Source organism: Coffea arabica, chromosome 2e (assembly GCF_036785885.1).
Source record: "Coffea arabica cultivar ET-39 chromosome 2e, Coffea Arabica ET-39 HiFi, whole genome shotgun sequence".
Classification (NCBI taxonomy): domain Eukaryota; kingdom Viridiplantae; phylum Streptophyta; class Magnoliopsida; order Gentianales; family Rubiaceae; genus Coffea; species Coffea arabica.
Genome location: NC_092313.1, coordinates 26,769,895 through 26,785,961, shown reverse-complemented (window position 1 = coordinate 26,785,961; position 16,067 = coordinate 26,769,895). Strand labels below are relative to the sequence as shown.

At 37.8% G+C, this 16,067-nt stretch overlaps 2 protein-coding genes and 1 pseudogene across 3 annotated transcripts; 2 read left to right on the top strand and 1 right to left on the bottom strand.

Annotated features, from left to right (window-relative positions):
* On the top strand, positions 1-3,016 carry LOC113732218 (uncharacterized). The gene is made up of 6 exons (XM_027257876.2): positions 1-894; positions 1,536-1,873; positions 1,956-2,129; positions 2,245-2,310; positions 2,399-2,467; positions 2,563-3,016. The coding sequence occupies exons 1-6, from the start codon at positions 36-38 to the stop codon at positions 2,632-2,634; spliced, it is 1,578 nt and encodes a 525-aa protein (XP_027113677.1). The 5' UTR covers positions 1-35; the 3' UTR covers positions 2,635-3,016.
* A 1,075-nt stretch (positions 3,017-4,091) lies between these two features.
* On the bottom strand, positions 4,092-6,566 carry LOC113729586 (protein NPGR2-like; annotated as a pseudogene).
* A 5,218-nt stretch (positions 6,567-11,784) lies between these two features.
* LOC140036949 (replication protein A 70 kDa DNA-binding subunit B-like) lies at positions 11,785-14,045 on the top strand. Of its 2 annotated transcripts, XM_072080206.1 has the most exons (9): positions 11,785-11,968; positions 12,040-12,313; positions 12,411-12,507; positions 12,603-12,727; positions 12,842-12,920; positions 13,031-13,163; positions 13,280-13,440; positions 13,561-13,681; positions 13,782-14,045. In XM_072080206.1, exons 1-9 carry the CDS (start codon positions 11,804-11,806, stop codon positions 13,938-13,940), a joined length of 1,314 nt encoding a protein of 437 aa, XP_071936307.1. In that variant the 5' UTR covers positions 11,785-11,803; the 3' UTR covers positions 13,941-14,045. The 2 variants fall into 2 exon arrangements, with proteins under 2 accessions (XP_071936307.1, XP_071936308.1); XM_072080207.1 differs by lacking the exon at positions 13,782-14,045 and having other exon boundaries at positions 13,532-13,664.
* Positions 14,046-16,067: the final 2,022 nt, after the last annotated feature.

Below are 16,067 nucleotides of genomic sequence, written 5' to 3'. Positions count from 1 at the left end.
CAATAAATATTCCAGATTTAGCAGCCCTCACTCATATGCCATCAATACCGTTTCTGGGATTCACACATATTTCTTCATCATCCCTCTTTCCTACAAAGTCTTCTCCGAACCCTGAAATTTCATTAATTTCAGCTAATATTTTGCTGTTAGGGCTAAAGATTTCGTCCAACATGTATAGTCCAGAGGCAATTTCTAGAGACATAAGTAATAATCTTATGTTTTCTAGTAATACTTCTAGTGGTGCCAACAGTTTCAGGAATGGTTTCTTGGATGGGGATTTTTTCAAGAGTAGTAAAGAAATCCTGAATTCAAGTTCAGATCTTTTTCAGCAACCAGCATCAGCAGCAGCTGCAGCCCATTTTCAGCAGCAGAACGGTGGCTTGATGAGATATAGATCAGCTCCAAGTGCATATTTTGCTAGCTATTTAGATAGCAGCAAGGACAATAATAATACTACTAATACCAATACCAGTGGTGGTAGTAATACTAATGGGGATAGTTCTGAATCTGACTCAATGTTTTCAGCTTTCTTGAATGAACCCACTAATGAAAGTCCTTATCATCATCAGAGGAACAATCCTCACCAGCACCAGCAGCAAGTACAGCCGCAGGGTTCTTGTGGGGCTATGAAGATGGAAATGAATGAGGTGGAATCAAACCCATCTGGAATGCAGCAAAATCGAAACGGAAATGGCTTTTGCAGTAGTAACAGTAGTAGTAGTACTATGGTTTCTGTAGGGTATCAGGCTGCTGTCTGCGCAGGTGGTGGTACTGTTGTTGGATCTTATACTGTCCCACTTGGGGTGGAGAATCAAGGTCAAGTCAGGATGAACAGTAATGCTAATGGCTCAAATCTCATCAGGCAAAGCAGTTCTCCAGCTGGGTTTTTCTCTGGTAATCTATTCTCAATCATCTTTGTTGATTTCTTGCTGTTTTGTATGCTGATTAATATGGATTTTTGTGCTTATTAGCTAGTGATGCAAGGGTGGCAAGTTTGATTGGTTGTGACTTAGCTTTGGATAAAGTCAGGCCTGGATCTATCTTGGCTTTACTTTCATAAAATGGTGTTTGACTTTTAAGGCTTTTCTTTCTGATTGGATCCGTTACAAAAGGTTGCTTCTTTTCTTTTTCTACTGTTAAGTGATGATGGATTGGTTGTACTTATACATGGAGGTTGAAGATGTAGGAATTGCAAAGTTGACAAGTAAATTGAGACAATTGTCTGGTTGAAGAACGTCCTATTTTTTGTGGAGTATTTCTTTTGTGTAGGTTGAGACTCGCTATTTTTGGTTTGGGTTGGGGAGACGGGGAAAACAAATGGTTTGTCAATGGAAGTTACTATGTCTAAGCTGCTAATCAAGGTAGATGCAGCCTGCAGTCACTACTTTTTCCATTAGTATTTGATGGGGCGATGATATTATATTTATGCCTGAATTTAGTATTTAGAAGTTTTGAGTTTTATCTACCTAAATTTGCTGGTATAAGTTCCCATTATTTCAAGAATCAGTTGATAAGATTTGTTTGAATGAACTCAGGATTTGATGCAGTGGGAGAAGTTGGAAACTTCAGAAGTGGTAACGGGACCAATGGGGAAGCAAGCTCATCAACCGGTGGCTTGAATAATCGTCTTAACTTCAACTCTGGACCATCTTCCAGTTCAAGGTTCATGCCTAGCATAGCAGAAAATGGGAATGAGAACGGTGGAACGGGTAGCTCTGAGCATCGACAATTGGGGAATGGAAATGAGACTAACCAAGGCTATGTCTCCGGCTTTCTTAATGATACTTGGAACGATTCTCCATTCAATAGCCTAAAAAGAAACAGAGATGGTGACTTGAAGGTGTACTCTAGTTTCAATGGATTGGAAAATCAGGTGATGTTTTGGATTGTACGGAAAATTAGCCTGCCTTGTATTGTACCATGTGTTCTTGTCTCATGTTGTGTTTTGTTATCAGGATGGTGGACCTAGAAATCAAACTCCTGGATTAATTCACCATTTGAGTTTGCCAAAAACTGCTGGTGAAATGGCCGCCATAGAGAAATATATGCAATTTCAACAAGATTCTGTTCCTTGCAAAATACGTGCAAAAAGAGGTTGCGCCACGCATCCCCGCAGCATTGCAGAGAGGGTACATCTCTACATTTACTTCCAAATTTGGAGATTCAGCCATTGAAAACAATAAAAGTTTTTGTTGTAAATCTGAAGTGCAGTCATTCATCTATAATTATGTTGATCATTTGTAGATGAGACGTACTCGTATAAGCGAGAGAATGAAGAAGCTACAAGAACTCTTTCCCAATATGGACAAGGTAGGTTTCTTGTAGCTTTATTTGGGGATCATTACTTTTTCTGGAAACTGTTAGGTATTGAGATCTCTTGCCCGACATTTTTTGGCAGCAAACAAACACAGCTGATATGTTGGACTTGGCTGTTGAATACATTAAAGACCTTCAAAACCAAGTCCAGGTATGGCCAAGATATCACTTTCTCATACCTGAAAGTCACATGAATCTCGCCTAAAATTCTCCTTTCATCTCATGCTTGTCCTCTTTTTTCTTCAGACACTCACGGAAACCAGGGCAAAGTGCATTTGTTCAAGCAAACAGCCACAATGTTCACACCCTGCGGTGTAGACTTGCCTGTGTACAGATAGTGATAGGTGGGAAGAGTGGAGATGAAGGAAAGATAAGATTACTGCTGACCTTTTTTCTTCCTTTTTGTTGGATTGTAAGATTGAAGAACCATCGTACGTTGGCTATGATCCCTTTCGAAAGGCAGATTTAGTCTTCACTTAGTCCAAGTAGTTGAACATCCCACAAAAATATCTCTTATGTATAGTAAACTATTCCCCCCCACAAGCCATTACTGCTTTAGACTCTCATTGGACTATATTTCTCTTAGCTGGAGGTACAATACGCTTCATCCAACTTTTGTAGTCAAATGATTCGCTTAAGCTGTCTATTCAATAAGTAGTGCAAAGCCATGACATTGTGATCTTGGATTTGTGGTGATAAATATGTGTTGGCTTTTTGACTTAAAAACTGTTAATATAGCAACTATAAGATTCTTACTGGAGTGCCAAATTTGACCGTGTTCAACGCTAATCCGCACTTGTCATATCATTAAGGAAATATTGGTGCTATCTTTTGGGCATTTATTCCTTGCATCTTCTCATTGGCGATCGGCATCGCCTTGTTTGGATTGCATTTTTCTGAATTTTTTGTAGAAAAATTACTGTAACAATTTGATATATGTAAAATAAAAAGTAATTGAAAAATGTATTTACGAAAAACGTAGCAATTTTTCAAATCCAAACAAGAATAGAACCCATTTGGATTGTATTTTGTGGGGAGTTTTTGTACGCAATTATTATAACATTTTGTTCAGATGTTATGTATGTGAAATAAAAATGTGATACGAAGATATATAAAAGCAAATATCACCAAAAGAAATTAGAAAAATTTCTCGATAACAAATTCAATCAAAACAAGGCCTTATTTTTCGGCACTTAAGAAATTGCCAAAGATTAAAATCACATCCATGGGCCAAGGAAATCAGGTGTAAATGATTTTTTCTTTGAGCTCCAGCTGAAGTGTGTTGCTGACTTTTTACATGGCATCAATTGATTCCACAATCCATAGTATTCAACTGTACATTCTCGTTTGGCAGAGCTTCATCTGAGAATGGGAAGCAAACAGATACGTATCTTATCCCCTGTTTAATTGACATTTGATGCTTTGTTGGATGAGCATTCATTTTTATCACCTTTGCTTTCGCCAACTTCCAAAGTGAGCTATTGGTTAATACTAGGAGGTATAAAACGCGCGATGCGCGTAGGTAACTAAAGACAATATGCCCTGCCAAGTATGAGGATCAAGGGAGTGATTGAATTTCGGTACATTCTTCTTTTATCCAGCATGTTATGCAAATTTATTTATTTTTTTGTATATCAATATGAATTTGCATGGCAGTTGACAAAGGGAAAAATAGCACTGAGCCATATAGATTAAGGTTGATAATCCAAAGTGCTATAAACTTCAAGGAAGTGCAGAGACTTTAAATCTATTCCATTACATGAATTTGGCAATGATTCTGATAATGTAACCCACAAAGAGACTCGGTAAAAGAAGCATCAGTTGTTCTCAAGTTGACACTGCAATGTCCTCCTTTCCCTATTAACGGTACCAAATCTAGTTTGACTACTGATTCTCTGCAATGCTGTAATCCAAACCATTTAATGTGTAGTATATATCCTACTATTTCCTAATTAAAGTTACAATGATTAGTACCCACTACAATGGAGAAGCAGAGAAGTCCTTCGATGAAGCCCGCTAGATTTCTGGTGTTTCCTCTTACAATCTCTTCCTCTTTAACCTTTCTTGCCGTCTTTTCCATTTGGGTTCTCAAAGCTACCTCTCAATTTCAACGCCAACAGTCCCCTCCTCTTCATCTCCCCTTCAACCAAACTCCTCTGCAGAGTTCCTGTCCCCGCAAAGTTTGGAAGCCAATAGCAAAGCTAGAACACATGTCGGATCAACCGCCCTACTCAACAACTTCCTTGACAAATTCAAAGCAGCCCATTTATCGCCTTCTCCATAATAACAGAGGGCTAGCTTCTCATACCTATCTTTCTGCTCTATTGTCCTCGGAAGCAATTCTTCCACTTGGTAAGCTAAAGCCCTTAAACCCCTTGATACAGACAATGCATAAGTAAGGTGATCCAAAACCGATGGATCCCACTCAATTCTATTGAGAGAAACTTTTCTCAATAGAATCATCAAAAGAAGAATAGCTTCTTCAATATTGTTTCTAGGAACAAAGAACTGTCCATTTGGGATCACACGTTTGGAGGGTTTGCCTCACCTTCACTGTAAAGAAGAAAGACAGCAAACTCTTTTTGAATCCTGGCAACAGTGTGTGCATCAAGATTCCATGGATGAAGAAGGGACCTCCGGTATGAAATGATTCTCTCACTGGGAAAATCAGCAAGTTTCCACAGTTCTGGAAGTAACTCAACAGCCTTGCTCAGTGTTTCCTGCAATTTACAATCAACAGCAAAGTTTTTAGGCAAGTCTGCTGCTAATGAAGATTCAACTATGTCTAGAATAACTGAGCATGATTGAACAGCTTCTGCAAGATAATAGGAATTATGTATTAGCCAGAAAATAAAAATTTATGTGTTGGCCTTGGAAATCCTCCTTCTCTTTGTCACCAATACAGAGGAAAACTTGGAAAATTTGCAAAAAGCAAGAGCTTTACATTCATGCATGTCAGTGTTAGAATACAAACCCCCAAAACACAAAGGGAAGTACAAAAGCTAGGCATAAGTGTTATTCAATAGAAATGATCTCGCTTACATCAGTCGGTAGACCGAATTAAATAGTTATATATCCATTGCATTGCAAATTTAAAAATTTCAGTAGTAGTAAATCTATTGCCCACAAATTCCAGTACAATGAAATACACCACCATCTCTGTCATGAAATTATAGAAAGTCTTTTGGAATCCAACTTCTGAGTCAAGGTGTTTTGATTGTGGTAGCCCTCCAAGTTCAAATTTTCAATTGCATGAAGCAGAAAATTATAGTAATACATGGGACAGTACTGGGAGAATAACAAAATGAGGGGGCAATCTCTATTTTCCAAGTAATCTGGCAAAAGGGCAATAAATGTCAGGAAAAGTCTTACAAGCATTTTAAGAAAGTGACCGTAAAATCTAATAATTATGAGCAATAAAAAATGTACTGTAGTCTTAACATGACATCACTATCAAAAGAACATCTAAGAAGAATGATCAGAGTGCAGCAAAAGTAGGTAAAGACATTCAAAACTCAAAAAACCAGCAGAAATGTATGATATGGACTTATAGAAAACAGATTGAAGTTTCACCAAGTAGTTGAAAACTACCTTTATATCTCCCAAGAGCCTCAAGAGATTTCGCTTTTAGAAATATTGCTTCCAGGAGCAAACTAACAGCATGTAATGACATGGGCAGCGAGGAATAATTTTGAGATTGTTTTCTGGGATGGTCTCCTCGTCTGGCAAGTGTGATTTTCATCTTCAGAGTAACTGTAACAATATTGATTCCTTCAAAAACATGTAAAGTAGCTTCTATGTTTCCCTTTTGATATTCATATCTTCCTAACAGTGCTCTAGCTTCTTGAAAAGTAAGGACAAATTAGTGCAAGCAAAGGATCAGCCAAGAAATCATTTAACTTTGAAAAAACACAAATTAAGAAAGCATTCACAAGCAAGAAACTGCAAAACTTAAGTAAAAGATGTTCAGAAAAGAAAGCTTTTGACAACCCCTCATAATTCAAAGAACCACTCTCACGCAGAGACGATTCAACCTCTTCAATGTTGCCTGCATCAGGCTTCATTTCAGCTTCTCTAGCTTGAGAAGAATAAACACTTGTGGAACAATCTTTAGTTGCAAGTGATTCAGAAGAAGGGATCATTTCATCTGCTTTTGCAAGTTCCCCTGAGCAGAGGCAATTCATGGCCTTTCGCAATTTAACTTTAACTTGAGCCATCTTCTGCTCTTTGCCCAACTTTTCATTCCTCATGCTGTGTCACCAGTCTCAAAAATCTTCAGCATGCAACAACATAGGGAATAACAAATTAGAATCCATTCCTTAAAGGGAAAAAACTAATTGCAATGAATCCTGTCCAGAGATTCAGTGAAGGGATATGCCAATGGTAATTAAGAAACATAAGCATCTCGACCTTAGAAAAAATGAGAACCTATTTTATGCATGGCTGAATCATGAAAAACACAACAAAAGAGGAAGTAAATACTGAGGAAACATTCCTAAATAGGAACAGAACTATAACAATGCAACACTAAGATCATTTCAGAAATGGGAACCTTTTTAGCAAGTAGTATGAAGCAACATATTCGGAACTTATTCTCAAAACCTTGAGCCTGATATAATCAATTTCATCATCAAAAGCAAATAAATTTCCTTAAAATCAAAAAAATTCTAAAAGCCCATTTCAGATTTCAAAACATGAACCTATTTCAGAACGTCTGAAGCCAGAATTATGGGACTTGGATCACAAAATTCACAAACCAAAACCTCAACCCAACACAGCAAGCTACCAAACAGATGAAGTAAAATCCCATAGTAAAAACCTCAACCTCCGGCATGCGTAATATCCCCTCAATATGTTCTGACCACATAACTAACGAATAGGAACAAAGATAAAAACCAATTAGAAAAAGAGCATCCCAAAAAATGACAGCAACACACAATAAAAGCCACCACAAATAAACACTGAATAAAAGCAAAAACACTAAACTTCAAGAGAGCACCAAACAAGAAACTACCACAAAGCTAAAATTCCAGAAAAAAAACAGAAAACAATCACAGGTATGCCAGAAGCAAATGGAGCAAACAAACCAAACCATAAAACAAATTTAAAAACAAATGGAAAAAGGAAAAACAATTTACAAATCACAAAAGCACAATAACAAAGCAAAACAGATAACAATATGCTACCAAAGTAAAAAAGAAAAACAAATTGTCAATCAGAAGCAAAACCACCAAAAAAAAAGGTAACACTGAGAAAACAAACCACTAAGAAAACCAGACTTACAACCCCACATAAGAAAATACAAAGCAGAAACCTGGAAAAAAGAAAACAGAAAGCTACAAAAAACAGAGAATAAAAAATAAATTCAAAGAAAATATACATTGACAAAAAAATAAGAAAACAAACAGATACAAAAAACAAAGACCACTTTCGAAGGAAGAAAAATCTTATAAAAGGAAACATCCAACTACAAAAAAAAAAAAAAAAAAAAACACCACGGACACCAACAAAACATATAGTTGGCCTTAAAAATCCACATAAGCAAAAAAAAGGCAAAAAATACATTTTCAAAAAAAATATACAAAGAAATAAGACAACAAACAGATACAAAAAAAAAGACTACGTTGCAAGGGAAAAAAATCTCATAAAAGGCAACATCGAACTACCAAAAAAAAAAAAAAAAGGACCACGGACACCAACAAAACATATAGTTGGTCTTAAAAATCCACATAAGCAAGAAAAAGGTAAAAAATACATTTTCAGAAAAACCATCGAACAAGAAAGACAAAATCTGTACAAAAACTCATTCGATAAACCATATACAAGAAGTTCCAACAAAAAAGGGAAAAAAGCCGAAGGAAAATCAAACCAGTAATAAATTCCAACAAGAAGTCATTATTTACTTGTTACAATTACAACAAGAAGTTAAAAAAACAGTAAGAAACGCCTCCTCTTCTTTCTTGTTTATGGAACCCCAGAAGGTAAAAAACAACTGGGAAAATAACACAAAAAAAAAACAAAAACCATAAAAGAGAACAACGGAGGCAATACCTTAAAAAAGCCGAACAAAAGCAACTGGTGGAAGATACTTCTATGCTACCAACCCGCAAGAATTCCAGCCGCGGGAGTACTGCCAAACCACAATCATTCCAACTTAAAATCGATGAAGAAACAACCGGGAAAAATAGCACAAAAAAATTCCAAAAAAAAAAGAAAACAATGGAGGCATTACCTTTGGAAGGAGGAACAAAAAAGAGCGCGCCTCGCAGAAGATACCCATATACCACCAAACCGCAAAAATTCCATCCACAGCAAAAGGAAAAGGAAAAAAAGAGGGAACGACGGAAACTATCAATGTTGAAGAGGAAAAAATAACTCTAGCCGAAAGAAAAAGTCCATTAATCGTCCAGCTCCATCGAGTACAAACAAAAAAAAAAAAAACACGACTCAGCAGAAAGAATACACCCGCAGCGGAGCAGAGGTGGAGTGGAGTGGAGAGCAGAGCTGGAGTGCAGCGGAGAAAAAAAAATAAGAGCGGTAAATTTGTACAGCTGTCCGTTGAGTAGGATGACTCAGCAGAAGCAGGTCTTGAATTCTGGCACGTGAGTACCACGACGGCCGACGAAACAAAATGAGCCTCAGGCCGACGAAAAGAGCCTCAGACCAAAACGAGATGCCAAGGATAGCGACGAACTTGCAGCGGATTTCAAAGTGCTCCCAATGGCTGAGAGGGGATCCGGCGAGAATGAACCTGAACAGGAGGGAGGCAGAAGAGAAATCCCAGGACTGGTGGGAGAAGGGAAACCCATAATCCTGGGCGTAGAATAGAAGGAGCCGATAAAGGAGAGGGAGCCGGTGTAGCGGTGGAGGAGGAGGAGGAGGAGTGAACGGATGAAAAAGCGGAAAAAGGAAAAAAAGGGGAAAAAAACAGAAGAAAAAACGGTTAAAAAAAGCGGAGGAAGGCGAAGGGGGGGAATCCTAGGGCTGGTTGAGCAAAATAGATCTCTGATGTTGGGTAGAGAAGAAGCCAATAGAAGAAGACACGAAGACGGTGTGCCGGCGGAGGAGGAGACAAGAAATAGAGAGACAGACTCTGAAGTTGTATCTAACCCTAAAGCAGAGAAGAGAAATAGAAAGAACGGCTAAGGAGAAGGAGACGGTGTGGCGGTGGAGAAGGAAGAGGAGGAGTGAACGGATGCAAAGACGAAAAAAGAAAAAGACGGGAAAACTAATCAACATATATAGAATAACAGCCGAAGGCCTCTTTGGTCGGCTTCGTTTTGGTCGTCCTCTCACGTGCGTTGTGCGTGGTTTGTGGTAGATGCAACGACGTCGTAGAATTTGATATCTTTTTTGCCCACTTTGACCGGTACAGTTTAGTTTCGTCGTCTTGTTGCATGACACTCGCCGCTGCTGTGCATCAGAAAAAAATAGGCTGTCTCCCTTGGCCGCTTCTCCAGCTAGCCTTCGTGTACCTAACGGCCATAAATAATATCGGTTGTACTTTTACTTTTACTCTTCGGCCTTTTTCAGCCTTTCAGCTCGAGCATTAATGGGTTTGAGCCCTGCTTCTTGCCCTCCAAACATTATTCGCTTTGGTGCTACTTTTCCAGCTACTTTTTTCCCCCTCAGTTCAACATTAGCTCCGTTCGTAGTTAGTTCTGCTTACCTGTGTTGGATCTCAGAGATTCATCTCCCGGCACTGCATTTTTTCCGGCTATCTGCTCTGTTTTCCTCCATTTCTTCCCCGGTATTCTCTTTTCCCCCTAGAATGCTTGTTTATGATTTTTTTTTAAAATATCTTTTTCCACCGGGATTTAGTCAAGCAAATGTGTAGTCTTGTTTTTCTAATTACCTGAATACAGTTGGTTCTGCTTCTGAGAGATTCATCCCTCGGTGCTGAAGCTTTTCATCTTGCTGCTCTGTTTTTCTCCATTTTTTGCCTGTTCTTCTTTTTCTTCCCTCGGAGGCTTTGCTAGGCTCGGAACTAGCTTCTTCATTGACTCTGTGTTTTCTACATTTTGGGCCAGATGCTTTTTTCTTTTGCACTGCCTTTTACGCTTGTTTTGTGTTTTGCTTGGGTATTTTTCCCCTTGTTCTTGGTTCTGTCTTCGTTGTTCTTTTAAATTTTTTCCCCGGTGACTTGTTCTTTTGTTACATTTATCTTCTTCCGGGCTTGTTTTTTTGTTTGTTTCTATCAGATGTTCCTCCTATTTCATTTGTTATATACCTTTTTTGTTTGCTTTTAGCCCTATTGATTGATTAATAGAGTGCTTTTTCTTAATATCTTTTTCCACCGGGGTTTAGTCAAGCAAAGCTTTTCATCTAGCTGCTCTGTTTTTTTCCATTTTTTCCCTGTTCTTCTTTTTCTTCCCCCAGAGGTTTTGCTAGGCTCGGAACTAGCTTTTTCATTGACTCTGTGTTTTCTACATTTTGGGCCAGATCCTTTTTTCTTTTGCATTGCCTTTTACGCTTTTTTTGTGTTTTGCTGGGGTATTTTCCCCCTTGTTCTTGATTCTTAGATTTTCCCCTTTTCCCGTTCTTTTTCCCCTTTGCTATTTGTTGTAGTGCCTGGCTGTTGTGCTTTTTCCTTCTTTCCCTCCAGTTCTCTCTTCGTTGGTCTTTTAAATTTTTCCCCAGGTTAATTGTTCTTTTGTTGCATTTATCTTCTTCCGGGCTTGTGTTTTTGTTTGTTTCTATCAGATTTCCTTCCTGTTTCAGGTGTTATGTAACTTTTTGTTTGCTTTTAGCCCTATTGATTGAGTAATAGAGTGCTTTTCCTTATTCTTTGGTCTCTTTTTTTTTTTTAAAAAAAGTGTGAGTTAGAGTAAAAAAAAAAACAAGCGAAAAAAATGACTGATTGAAAGGTTGGAGCTCTTGTTGCCTATTTGTGTTTTTTTCCCCATAAAGCTCCTCCTGATTGAGGTTGTCGAATCTTGGAAATTAATTAGCATTCAAAATCTGCCTGGATATGCCTGTTACTGTTAATATGTGTCAGTTATATAAACAGTTATACAAGGCCTGGATAAATGAATCATTAATGCACTGTATATATGTATGTATGTATCTGTGTGGTGGGAGAAAATTATCTAAAAATGTTGAGGTGAAAAGCAATTCAGTTCATCATCACCTAGGCTAGGCAAGGCCACCCTGTTATATTTCTTTGAACTGCAGGTTTTAACCTGCCATTATATTTGGTGACCTGCTCTTCTGTTTGTCTTTTAGTTCTATTTTTATTAGCTCGTATTTTGCTTGAATATCTGCATTCATGTAATCGTTAGTTCTACTTTTTTGTGGCTCCTTGTTTGGCTGATTTTTTGTATTTATGCTATCGTTTTGCTTTCCCCTTTTTTCTGTGTTTTTTTTTCATTGGGCCTGATTAACGTCTTTCTTTGCCTGATTTTTTGTATTTATGCTATCGTTTTGATTTCCTCTTTTTCCCGTGTTTTTTTTTCATTTGGGCCTGATTAGCGTTTTTCTTTAGACTATGTGGTCTGAACATGCTGATGGAATGTTGCGTTTGCCTGAGGTTAATGCTTGTCTGGTTCGTTGGACATCTCAAGTTCAGCTTATTGAGGCATCGCACGTGAAGACAACTTGTGGCAGTGAGCTAACAAAGAAGTTCCGATACTTTGTTTTTTCTGATTTCCAGGTGCAGTTTTGCGCTGTTTCTCGTTTAATTTTTTTTGGTTCTTTTGCTGATTGTGGATTTGTTTATTTTAGGGTGTTAAGGTGACTGCACTTACGATTGATGAGAATATTGATCGTGTTAGTGATGTACTTGTGCCATTTAAGAAGTATCGCGTTTCAAAAGCCCGTGTTTATGAGATACCTGACTCTTCTTTGAGTGTTGGTTCTTATCGCTTTTATTGGGTTTTAACTAATGACACTGTAATTGATGAATTAATCGAAATTGACCCTCCAAAACTCCCATGCTATTTTCGCCTACGCTCTATTGCTTCGTGTGACGCTGTTGCCGACACAGAAAACTTCATAGGTAGCTCTATATTTTGTTGGTTGTTTTTCCCCTTGTTCTTGAATTCCTTGTGCCTATACATTTGTTTTTCTCTAATTTTTTTTTTGTGGCTTCACAGATATCATGGGAATTGTTTTGTGTGCCTTTCCTGCTAGAGAGGTATATTTTGAAGGAGGCCCATCTGTCGCACGTGACTATGTTATTGTTAACTATGAGTAGGTGTTTGCTTTTCTTCCCCCTCTGTTTATTGAGTTTATCTTTTGTATTTGGGTTGCTAATGAGTATTTTTTATATGTTCCTCTGTGTTAAGGCTTAGGCCTGTTATTTTAACTCTTTGGAATGAGTTCGAAGCCATAGAAGGGGCTGACATAATGGCTAATATTGCACAGAATCCGGTTTTGATATGTATCCGTCTTAGGGTGACTACCGATAACTGTAAGCTTCTATATGTTATAAATATCTTTTCATCTTTTATCCATACTATTTTTAAAATTTACCATTTGGTTTTGCCTGAGCATTGTTCTCTGGGTCACTCAATCCTTTTTCCAGATTTATCGTTATCTACTCAGTCTTCGTCTGTGATATTGGTTTCCCCAATTGTGCAAGAAGCTGGGAACCTCCGGGCATGGTCTGCTGTTTTGTTCCTTCTTTTTTTTTTGCCAGTTCGTTGTTCTCTGTTTATTTTTTTATTTTTTTTTGCTATTACTTTGCTTTATCAAATTACTGTAATCTGTTTAGGTTTCAAGCTAATAAATCAGACCTCACGCAAATGGTCCACGAGAGGAGTTATGCTAATTCATGTGTATTGGTCCCACCAGTTGCTTCTAGCCGTATAAGTCAGATCTCATTCATTGCACAGGCGACGAAGTTTGTGAGTTTGCTATTACATTCTTGCTGGAATCATAGTCTTTCTCTATAAATGTTTTCATATCCACCTTGAGTATCCCATAACTTTTCCTCCCTTGCTTTGTATGTTACCCACCACAGGACATAGGAACTGCATGGATAAGAGGCACGGTTTCTCTTGAGTATAGAAAGGGTAGACTATGGTATCTAGCCTGTCCACATTGCTATCTTCCTAATGATTTTTCTTTGAACTGGGGTATCATGTGCCGCTATTGCAGCCGAGACATTTATACTTTCCCTAGGTATGGTGTTCTTATGGTAGTCTCTTTTATATTTTTTTATTTGTTCCTGTTTTTTATTTTATTTTGCTGTTTTTGAGTCCTCTTTTGTTAGATGAATTGCTTATTCGTTTGTGCTATAAGGGCTTGTGTGACTCTTGCTATCAAGGATGGCACTGGTTCACTGAATGTAATAGCCATGGGAGATGAGGCCGAGAAGTTAATAGGTATCAATTCTCACCGTTTATATCAGGCTGATAAGGAGGTACTGCTATTTCCCTGTTGTGCATATGCTTCTAAAGTGTAATGTTGTTTGCTGATTTTTTGGCTATGAGAATAAGTCATGGCTTTCACTTTGTCGCCAGGATGTGCATCTTACTGATCGTGTGGCGAGTGCACTTAACGGAAGAGTAATGTTGTTTTATCTTAAGCATTCGGACCATGCTTTTAGGGTTACAAAGGGTGCTCGCTATACAATCGTCGCTTCCTATGACGTGAATGATGCTGAAGCACAAGCTGCCTAATTCTTTTTAGCTTTTAGTGTAAACTTCTCTTGTTTGTTTTTTTTGGATGTATAGCTTATATCTTATGCTATATCGAGCTCTCTTTGGCTGTTACAGTTAGGCCAAGTCATGGTGGATTTGTTGTGTCGTTGGTTGTTTGTTTTGTTGATGGTTAGGCATTCTGTACATTTGGATCTTAGCCCATGCTATTTTCTCATGGCCTGGCTGTTGTTTAGACTATGTTTTTTGTTTGATTTCTGTTTTGTTATTGAACAATTTGGATCTATTTAAATAAAAAAAATATGTGTTATCAGGCACCATGCAGTATTTTCCTTTTGTATCTTGCTGTCCTTTGTGAATTTCGATCCCCGAGCAATTTATTTGTTCCAAGAAAAAACTGTCGAAGCAAATAAGATTCTGAGCTATACACTACTTAATGTTTCCCTGGTGAGGCAATTCGGAAGCGCAAACTACTAAGCTATGATATATTAGCTTGTTAACAGTCTTCACGAAGCTAAACTGATTGCTTTACTTTTGTTGATTAAAAAAAAAAATCAAAGAGGTCAAGCACAGTCCTTTTTCCATAAACTGCCTCCTGAAAAGAAACTATTGTACTGCACAAGATGAACTAGCTAAAAAAGCTTTGCGGAAATAATCTGCTCATCTTAATTTCATAAAAAAACCATTTTAAAAAGGTCAAAAAACCTTTGACCATGTAAAAGTTTGTTTGCCTTGCAAGAAATGTCCGACTATGTATCAAGCAAAAAAAACAAAAGGAACCAAAGCTTATTGCCCATCTTATGTACGTTCTGTATCCTGAATCTTTGGCAGTTAGGCAGCTTTTTCAGTAAAGCATTCTGCTCTTTACTGAATGCTGCATCTATGTCCCCTTCTTTCAAAGTAACTAAGTCATTTAATAGCCTAGAACATGGACTTCAGTTAGTACTTGCCTGCTGATGCTGTTGTTTTATTGTTTGCCTCTGATGTGGTCCGGAAGACAATGTTAGACTATCAACAGCTCTTTTAAACTTTCTTTTTCTTATCTAGCTCATACGTTGGAGTTAGGTGTGAAAGCTAGAATCCTCCAGATTCATCTCTTTTCTTTTGCCTCAGGAATATACTTATCTTCTCTATAATACTGGTATGTCCCTATTCATTTTCTATTGCATATGAATGAAAATATCTCTGCTGCTACTGGTAGTTACCTGCTGATGCTAACTAGAGTCTTGCACATTCATCTCTTTTCTTTTGCCTCAGGGATATATTTATCCTCCCTAGGATACTGGTATGCCTCTCTTCATTCTCTATTGAAAATATGCATGAACATATCTCTGGTATATGCATGAACATATTGGAGCTGTTGCACGTACTCTGTTTCCTGTTTTACCTGTTCCGTGTGTTTCCATATTTTCCTTAGGTTGCTCTATGGCCTGCTACTCTAACAATGAGCCCCTAATCTTTGTTCTTTCATTGTGTTGCATACCTACCTCTACATGCGTTGTTCTTTTTTGAGTTTTTTTACACACCATAGCTGAGGTTTTTTTTCCCCCCCTAAGCCATTGTATTGTTAAGCAATCTATTTGTTGGTTATGAGAGCTGGCATAAAAAGCCTTTTTCTTAGGTCATTATGAATGAAAATATTTCTGCTATTACTGTTTTTGTTTTTTTACCGTTTTTGTTAAGACTTTTTCTTTTTTTTTTTACTAAGCCATTGAATAGTTAATTAGTCTATTTCCTTGTTTTACTTGGCCATAATAATGTTCCTAATGTGTGTGTATATTTCTAGGCATGAAGTTACTCACTTTCCAGCTTCTGTTTTTCTGTTCTCACTAGCCTTCTCTTCTCTTTTTCCCCCGTCAGAGAGCTCCTGATAGCTCAAGTATTCTTGAGGCTCTACTGTGACTTGCCTTTTATCATTCTCTGGCTCTTTTTCGATCCCTTGAAGGCCTTCAGGTATTGTTCAGTAGAAATGTGCTTACTTACCTTATTCTGCATATGCTTTTTTCTGACTAGGTTCATTAGTTCATTCCTCTCTTTCCATGCCTTAGGCTCAACTGATGGTGTGTTATTCTGAGTGTTACCTGTCCAGTTGCCTTTTTACTTGTTCTGTTTAGGTGGAGATGTTTCTGTTTGTGCATTTATATGCTT

Bases quoted from the DNA above. Each gene is read 5' to 3' on its own strand.
- LOC113732218 (XM_027257876.2), top strand. From the start codon at position 36: ATGCCATCAATACCGTTTCTGGGATTCACACATATTTCTTCATCATCC. The intron at 2,311-2,398 runs GTAGGTTTCTTG...ATTTTTTGGCAG, and splicing joins TCTTTCCCAATATGGACAAG to CAAACAAACACAGCTGATAT. The intron at 2,468-2,562 runs GTATGGCCAAGA...TTTTTTCTTCAG, and splicing joins ACCTTCAAAACCAAGTCCAG to ACACTCACGGAAACCAGGGC.
- LOC140036949 (XM_072080206.1), top strand. From the start codon at position 11,804: ATGTGGTCTGAACATGCTGATGGAATGTTGCGTTTGCCTGAGGTTAAT. The intron at 11,969-12,039 runs GTGCAGTTTTGC...TGTTTATTTTAG, and splicing joins TTGTTTTTTCTGATTTCCAG to GGTGTTAAGGTGACTGCACT. The intron at 12,728-12,841 runs GTAAGCTTCTAT...TCCTTTTTCCAG, and splicing joins TAGGGTGACTACCGATAACT to ATTTATCGTTATCTACTCAG.